This window comes from Palaemon carinicauda, unplaced genomic scaffold (genome assembly GCF_036898095.1).
Source record: "Palaemon carinicauda isolate YSFRI2023 unplaced genomic scaffold, ASM3689809v2 scaffold62, whole genome shotgun sequence".
Classification (NCBI taxonomy): domain Eukaryota; kingdom Metazoa; phylum Arthropoda; class Malacostraca; order Decapoda; family Palaemonidae; genus Palaemon; species Palaemon carinicauda.
This window is the reverse complement of record NW_027171894.1, coordinates 240,001-250,000: the sequence shown is the minus strand read 5'-3', so window position 1 is coordinate 250,000 and position 10,000 is coordinate 240,001. Positions and strand designations below refer to the sequence as shown.

Below are 10,000 nucleotides of genomic sequence, written 5' to 3'. Positions count from 1 at the left end.
GGCTTTTCCCTTCAATTAAGACTCAAGACATGTTATTTCTTCTTCTTCCTTTTCTGTTGCAGTACTGGTACTTTCTTTCCTTAGTATTAAAATTAGTAATCATGTCTTTAAGGGGAAGGAAATTAGTAGGATTCTGACGTGACAAACCATAACTAATTTGTATAGTAAAGCATGAGAGCAATCTCTTAATTGTTAATGTACCAAATTCATCGTTGAAAATGTTCTGTAATTGGCAAAATTCCTTTACTTTGATACTATGATCTACACAATTGCGTATCCAGACCTAATTTCGAATATAGTTATTATGCCATTAGCATATGTTTTAAAATAACTCATCATAAATAATGAAAATTAAAGGGAGATTATTGAATAAAAAGCTTTCTTTTAGACTGATCTGAGCAAACTGTAATATCAATCATGGTTTGAATTATTATTATTATTATTATTATTATTATTATTATCATTATTATTATTATTATTATTATTATTATTATTATTATTATTATTATTATTATTATTACTTGCTAAGCTACAACCCTAGTTAGTAAAGCAGGATTCTATAAACCTGGGGGCTCCAACAGGGAAAATAGCCTAGTAAAGAAATGAAACAGGAAAAATAAAATATTATAAGAACAGTAACATTATAATAAATATTTCCTATAAAAACTATAAAAACTTTAACAATGCGAGTGGAAGAGAAATAATATAGAATAGTATACCCGAGTGTACCCTCAAGCAAGAGCACTCTAACCCAAGACAGTGGAAGACCATGGTACAGAGGCTATGGCACTACACAAGACTAGAGAACAATGGTTTGAGTTTGGAGTGCCCTTCTCATAGAAGAGCTGCCTACTGTAGCTAAAGAATCTCTTCTATCCTTACCTAGAGGAAAGTGGCCACTGAACAATTACAGTGCAGTAGTTAACCCCTTGAGAGAAGAAGAATTGTAGATGCTATAGAACGGCGGAAAATATTTTCAAGAATCTAATGAGAGTGAGATATCTCAACTTCAAAGAAATTTTAGATTAAGTTCTGTGGTCGGTAATCGTTTGAACCTGCCTAGCTACAAATCTTTTACACCTAATTTCAACTCCTTTTTGATTCACTAATAACTCCATATATAGAAAGATATTTCCGTATTTTGGATACAGTTGAAAAAAACAATGTGAAAAAAAGTATGAGAACAATTTAAATTTAACTATATACAAGGGCAAACCAATTCAGTAAAATATAGGTGCTATCTTTTTCACATTAAATATTTTATTTGCATTATAATGCTTGTCTTGATTATATCTTTTTTAATTGAAAAGCCACTTTAATAAAAAAGAGGGTATTCAATGACTTCATAATCATCTCAAATTATATGTCCTATGATAATATGTAACTTAAAATTCTTTCATTCACCACTAAATCAATATTATTTTTGTACATATATAACTGTAGCGTTCTCTAAATTAATATTGACATAATAGGGATAGTGGAATACTAATTACTGTACCTAATCTTTACAAAGAATAACTCTCGTAATAATGACGTTGAATATGAGATATACTCTGACATTTTACTAGATAATTAGATTCCGCAATATTTATAACTAATATACTGAGTATTATTTTTATTGTACTTTTTCCCTTTTTTTTACCTCCATTGGAACAAATTTATCATTATTGACTTGTTGACCATTATTGCAAAAACAAAAACAAAGAAATATTGAAAAAATAAAACCAGAGATATTTTATTTTACGGCTAAACCAACAAAAACAAACTTTATGGAAAACTCATATATTATATAAAAAAAAAATATTCTCACACAAATAGACAGATGAAACCTTGATAGTCAGTACGAGAAATGTAATAATATTAATAACTAAAGCTGTATGAATAAAATGTTTCTCTACAGAAGAAGTTAGACACTTTCATATTATCATTCTAATGTAAAAAAATATAATAATATTAATAACTAAAGCTATAAGATAAAATGTTTCTATACGGGAGAAGTTAGACACTTTCATATCATTTTAGTGTAAAAAAATTTCAACTTTTCGATGAGCTCTTCCAAGACGTACCCTTTAAGGAAAAGCTTTCCTGTGAGGGAGATTTCTACTTCGATGTTCACTCGACCATTAACGAGGTTTTGCGATAAGCGAACCTCAGGAGTCCCGGTGACCTACCTAGACAACATATTCAGATATGAAGCTCCGTCTGAATTATCAAAGACAAACGCCATCCTACCCCTTCCACATCTCTCTCTCTCTCTCTCTCTCTCTCTCTCTCTCTCTCTCTCTCTCTCTCTCTCTCTCTCTCTCTGCACATGATTTCACACATATAAAGTTTATATCTATACACTCACGCACAAAAACATATATGTATATATATATACATATATATAAATGTATATATATATATATATATATATATATATATATATATATATATTTCCTTTTTTCCTTTCCTCAATGGGCTATTTTTCCTTGTTGGAGCCCTTGGGCTTATAGCATCGTGTTTTTCCAACTAGGGTGATAGCTTAGCCTATAATAATGATAATATATATATATATATATATATATATATATATATATATATATATATATATATATGTATGTATATATATATATATATATATATATATATATATATATATATACATATTTATAATTTTTACTTCGTTGAAGAAACTGAAAATTATGCTTAATAAACAAGTATAAGACCGATTATTGTGAGTAAATTTGAATATAAGGAAAAGTGAGGAGATATATCAGGCACTGCGTATCACAAGGAACGAGCTATCCTTTGATAAATTTAGCCAATGAATCCTCTATGGTAGGGCCTTTGCGTCAATAGGAGTAGGAGGAGAGGATATATATATATATATATATATATATATATATATATATATATATATATATATATATATATATATATATATATATATATGTATATATATATACTGTATATATATACAAATATATACATATATATATAAATATATATATATATATATATATATATATATATATATATATATACATATATGTGTGTGTGTGAGTGTGTATATATATATATATAAATATATATATACATATATATATATATATATATATATATATATGTGTGTGTGTGTGTGTGTGTGTGTGTATGTATGAACTCTTATGTGTGTGGTAGAGGATATTATAACAATCTGTAAGGAAAGGAAATGGACGTGGGCAGGACATATAATGACAAGGACAAATAATAAATGGACAATAGGAATACCAGAAAGTATCGCTAGAGATTGCAAAAGAAGCAGGAGAAGGAAAAGAAGATGATGGATTTGCGAGAGAAGCAAATTTGCGGGTATAGACTGGCATGGAAAGATCATAAACAGACGTAAGTGGAAGGACATGTCTGAGGCCTTTATTCCGCAGTGGACTAGTAACAGCTGATGATGATGAGAATATTTATATATATATATATATATATATATATATATATATATATATATATATATTTATATATGTACATATATATATATATATATATATATATATATATATATATATACAGTATATATATATATATATATATATATATATATGTGTGTATGCATATATATATATATGTATATATATATGTGTGTGTATGCATATATATATGTATATATATATATATATATATATATATATATATATATATATATATATATATATATATATATACTGTATATATATATATATATATATATAAATTTATATATATATGTGTGTACATACACATATATATATATATATGTATATATATATATATATATATATATATATATATATATATATATATATATATATGAATTTAAGATTTCAGAAAATAACTGAAGGTGGTGTCTCATTTCACGAGATCAAATCTCAGACTCGTAATTGCTACGGTTATTTACATAAAGTTAATAAGCAAACAAACCCCGAGTTAGATACTTTGCATCACAAAACAGCCTCCGGAAGTTGTGAATAATGGAAATTACACCCATTTGCATATGTTCAAATGTTTACATAACGACCTCACTCGGCGAAAACGTAGCATTCTGACTCCTTATTCACTAGCACTGTACTCCATTGAATTGATTTGTTGGTTTTGAATAAGAATTATAGAACAGAAGGTCATTTATGGGTTGCGGTGGCCTATTGGAAATATCCCTGACTGACGTTCTGTTGGATGGGAGATCAAGTCCCGCTGAAATTGATAGTTTCTTGTAGTGTCAGAAGCCTTACTATCCTTGTGACCTAAGTATACGGTGTTTGGGGGAGCCAACAGGCCTACCTGGTGGTTCATCAGCAGCCATTGCCTATCCCTCCCTGGACCTAGCTTGGGTAGAGAGAATACTTGGGTACTGATAATATTGATTTACGATCAGTCTTCTAGGGCACTGATCTGCTGGGGCATTGTCACTATCTTATGCCTCTGCCATTCATGAGAGTCATTTAAACCTTAATATATTGATGAAATCAAGATTCCCAAACAGACTCACCGACATCCTCTCATCTGGTTTCAGTTTCGGTGCTGGAGATGACGGGCGTCTGGGGACAATCAGTGGGATTGCCTTGCGATGTCTCTCACCCTCCGGATGACGGTATTCATCTCCTGCTGTGGTTCAGAGACTCCCTTACCACTCCTATATACAGGTAAGTGCCAAGTACTTTGACAGGTTAAAGCTATGATGTTTCTGAATCTAGTGATAAAGTCTGGAAGAAAGAAATATCTTTTTTTCTTTTTTTTAATAATGGCTTCCTTAAAAGCTTAGCTTGGCTATTACAATGCATGAGAATTGGAGTCTAGTAAATTAATTTAGTAATTACATTTATTTCATGAATGTTTCGTTGATAGAAAATATATTCAAATCAGAAACCCTTGCTTTGTTTTTTTTTTCAAATCAGATCAATGCTGGAGTTGCAATTAAAAAACCATGAAATTCTGCATTATCTTCGACACGACAAATACTAAAGGAAAAAGTTTATACCTGTAAATTATGATAAAATAGGCACGTGATAAAATTAGTAATGGGCCGTTTTGGTAAAGATCGGTTGATTTCAAGTTCAAGTACAAATAATGAATATATAGCTATATTGATAACCCAATAGTTAGAGCCTAAAACCGAGAAATATTTTCAATCAGTTGCATCACTTAGGATCTGGGTAAAGGTAGAAGCACTTATCAAGAAAGAAACTTCATACCGGGTATATACAGTATATATACACACATATGTATATATATATATATATATATATATATATATATATGTGTGTGTGTGTGTGTGTGTGTGCGTGTGTGTTCGTGTATGTGTCCGTGCATATATATATATGTACATATATATATATATATATATATATATATATATATATATATACATATATATATATGTATATGTATACCCTGTATATATATATATATATATATATATATATATATATATATATATATATATATATATATACATATATATATATGTATATGTATACCCTGTATATATATATATATATATATATATATATATATATATATATATATATATATATATATATATATATATATATATATATATATATATATATATATATATATTCATATATATATATATATATATATATATATATATATATATATATTGCATGCGTATTACATATATATGTATGTGTGTATATATATTATTTGTTTACATGTATGCATGTGTGCCTGTGTTATGATGATGTTGTTTAAAAGTGATTAGATGTCACAGATTTGAAATTTCCAATGGTGGTTATGCATGGCCCATGAATAAAAGAGACTAAAAGTAAAAGTAAATAGGCTATACTTGGAAGGGTGGGTGGCTCACTGAATTAGTTGGACATTGTGTTTCTGTAGGGAATGAAAATTGAGGATATCATATGGAAATGATTTATTGAAAGAGAAATTTCGTTTTTCAATGACAAATATTCATACCCACACTTAGAAGTATTTTCTTGATATATAATACTGCAAAGTAGATGGAAAATCAAATTGCCCAACTTGATGTCTGGGGATATATTTCCTCATTGCTTCAGTAAAATGTCAATGTAAATTAAGAGGAAAATGTAAATAGGTGTAAATATAATTTAGTGGAATGATATTTCATAAGGAAAGAGAATAGTTTTGTAGTAATTTCGAAACAACTAGTTGAAGAAAATAAAAATATAAAATGATGTCTTGGTTTAATGTCGTGCATGTGGAAGTGGTAGATGATGAGTGTGTAGGATTTAATTCAGGATAAAAAAGGCAAATGGAATTAAGCTGTCTGGAAATGATGTAAGCCAAGAGTGGAAGGGATTAGCTTAAAGCCGGAAAGGGTTGAGGAATTATTATTATTATTATTATTATTATTATTATTATTATTATTATTATTATTATTATTATTATTATTATTAGATAAGTTACAACCCTAGTTGGAAAAGCAGCTTGTTTTAAGCCATAGGGTTCTAACAGAAAAAAATAGACCACTGAGGAAAGGAAACAAGGAAATAAACTACAGGAGAAGTAACGAACAATTAAAACAAAATATTTTAAAACCAGTAACAATATTAAAATAGATATTTCACACGTATACTATGGAAACTTAAAAAAAAAAAAAAAAAAAAAAAAAAAAAAAAAACAAGAGGAAGATAAATAAGAGTAGCTGAGAATGTGAGGATGTGAAGAGACAGAAAAATAAAACAAAGAAAACACTTAAGTTGTAGATGAAATCACAGATAAGAATCTTCGGAATCTGAGTCTTGAATTTACTAAATTTATTTCCATGTATATCTGAATGAGGAAAATGTCCCATAAGTACTGATATAAAATCGCTCTTTCTAGAAAATTACTGGTGATTTAAATGTGGTAACGTCCTTGACTGGTGAACGCCAGAGTGGGGTTCGAGTCCCGCTCAGACTCGTTAGTTTCTTTGATCTCTGCAACTACACCATCCTTGTGAGCTAAGGATGGGGTGTTTGGGGGAGCCTATAAGTCCATCTGCTGAGTCATAAGCAACCATTGCCTGGCCCTCCTTGGCCATAACTTGGGTGGAGAGGGGGCTTGACTATATATGTATGTCAGTCTCTAGGGCATTGTCCTACCCGATAGGGCAATGTCACTGTCCTTTACCCCTGTTATTCATGAGCGGCTTTTAAATCTTTAAACTGTATGAAGAGACATTAATGTTAAGGGTGTGAAAATCTAATGCGACCTTCCACTGTCTTAGGTTAGAGTTATCTTGCTTGAGGGTACACTCGGGCAAACTATTCTATCTACTTCTCTTCCTCTTGTTTTGTTAAAGTTTTTATAGGTTATATATGAAATATATATCTCAATGTTGTTACTGTTCTTGGAATACTTATTTGTTTCCTTTCCTCACTGGGATATTTTCCCTGTTGGGGCCCCTGGGCTTATAGCATCCTGCTTTTCTTATTAGGGTTGTAGTTCAGCAATTGATAGTAATAATGATAATGTGGAGGCTGTTGAGAATCTGTAGCATACAAGTAATAGAATGTTCGGGCTGTAAAGTAACTGATGTGGTGTGCCAAAGACAGGAAAGTTATTTCTTCGTAGCTATTCAATATCTTCATTAATTGAAGAAAATGATAAGTCAGAGAATACGCTTCAGAAATAAGAGTAGAATTAAAGGATAATAAAATGATGAGGGGTAGATGGAGATGGTTTGGGCATACTCTTCGCACTCCCCAAGAGAGATTAGTTCACCAAACTTTCAACTGGGCTCCACCAGGCACTAGAAGAGTTGGATGACCCAGGCCTACATGGCTGAGGACTATGAAACGTGAAGTAGGAGATAATGAATGTAGAAGTATTGAAATAAAAGTTCTAAAAAGAGATAAATTACGAAATATAACCGATACGCTTTGTATCACTAGGCGTGGGAGGAGATGAGGGTGATGATGATGAAAATGATATGTGAAGTTCTAATGATTACTTGTGATATGATGCTAACTGAAAGATCCAATAGAGAAACTATGAAATATTTCTTCAAAAACTGAAAATATTTTTTTATATGAAGAGGTTGCGAATGAGTTGGAAGAAGTGGCTACTCTGGTAAATAAAATAGAGGATATGGGGCAATGATTTTGGTAATGAACATGAAAGAATAGAAATAGTTTATACATGTAAGTATTTAAGACTGAATATAAATAATGATGGCGAGATAAGATGAGAAAATAAGTAATAGGAGAAGAATGATAGTTAAGTTTGTGCAAATGATTAAGAAAAATAAAGAATTACGTGAATCAAGTAAAATGGAATTAACTGGAGAAATATTTTAAGCAACTCTTCTTTAAAGATGAATGAAATGGAGAATATGCTTTAAGAGGAGAGGTGAAATATTGATAGATGTGAAAATACATATTAAGAGGTGTATGATATATGGCTTATATGAATATGAAAAACACGTCTAAATGAGCAAAATTTTCTTTATGAATACATGTTCACTGTATTATTATTATTATTATTATTATTATTATTATTATTATTATTATTATTATTATTATTATTATTACTTGCTGAGCTACAACCCTAGTTGGAAAAGCAGGATGCTATAAGCCCAGGGGCATCAATAGAGAAAATATCCCAATGAAGAAAGGAAAAAAGCAAAATAAAATATTCTAAGAAGAGTAACATTGAAATAGATATCCCGTATATACAGTATAAAAACTTTAAGAAAACAAGAAGAAAAGAAATAAGATAGAATGGTGTGCTCGAGTGTACCCTGAAGCAAGAGAACAAGACTATAAAAATAAATAAAAAATCACTTTAGATGTAAGGATGGATCAGGGGTCTTTGAAATAGCTTTGGCAATGTGATAAAAAAGTTAGATTTCAGAGGACTGGAAAAGAGATTTAAAATGTTTCGATCAATGTAATAATAAAAAAGGTATTAAAAAGGAAGGTCCCAAATATCGTGTAAGTCGAATACTTGTATGATAGAGGTTGCAGTATTCTATATATAGCGATTTCGACACAATTCTAAATATATTTCATTGTAAGGTAGCGAAGCTATTTCACAGTAAAAACAGGCATTTTGCTCTTCGTGGTTTCTGTTTGTGAATAGCCTTCGTTTGGATTCCCTGGCATTGATGAATATGATATCAATGAATTTTTAAATCCATGTTATGAAAATATTGATATTTCATTTTCATCACCTTGCATTTAACGTATCAAAATGATATTTTTTTAACATTTGAAACTCTTTGTTTCGAAACTATTCTATTTATAATGCATATTTCTGAGATTCCTGTGTTAAACCTGTATCCATTATAAAGTGCAGCAAATAATTGGCCCATAAAACAATGGTCTAACCTAAAACATTGTGAATTTCCTCGAATACTTTGCGAATAACGGAATCCACTTTTGAAAGTTGTTATTGATCTTGTATCGTCGTTGTTAATGAGAATCTATAAATGTTTAGAGATGGGAGCTATTCATTCCTCACCAAATTTCATTAATGGTAAAAGGGATGTTTGTTCGCACTGAAAATAACTGATTCTTAACATAATCCAAAAGACAAAAGGTCGATATTGTTTGAAGTTTATAAAAAAGCAGAAGCTTTTGAAAGAACAAGCGTTTTGTTGTTTCAAATAGTCGATGAGTCTCCCATACTGCGCTCTGTCAAGATGAAATGGTGGATCTTTAAATCCTGAAATTTTGGGTTCAGAGCTGAAATTCATGTTTCATAAAGTCATATGGGTATGGTGTCCTTATTACTTCCACCAAGGAGGTTATGTTTTCACCTCTGTTTGTTCGTCACTAGCCTTACTCAAAAAATTACAGGTGAATTTTGTTGAAATGTTGAGGATATTTCAGAAAAGTACTAACTTTGATGTGATTAGATTTTGGATATGATCCGGTTCCAGGATTTTTAAAAGATTATTCGCTATTGCGATATTAGATATTTTAGTTTATTACTCAATAAGTTACGGAAAAACTTTTATGAAAATTTCAGCATATGTTAGAAATGTTCTAACTTAGAAATGATTAGA

The 10,000-nt window shown here is 29.9% G+C and overlaps 1 protein-coding gene across 1 annotated transcript in view; it reads left to right on the top strand.

Annotated features, from left to right (window-relative positions):
• Nucleotides 1–10,000, top strand: part of LOC137637272 (neural cell adhesion molecule 2-like) — a 110,429-nt gene that overhangs the window by 30,157 nt on the left and 70,272 nt on the right. Inside the window, exon 2 of the mRNA XM_068369525.1 lies at nt 4,490–4,649. Coding sequence (XP_068225626.1) covers nt 4,490–4,649 — 160 coding nt within the window. The remainder of the gene's footprint in view (nt 1–4,489; nt 4,650–10,000) is intronic.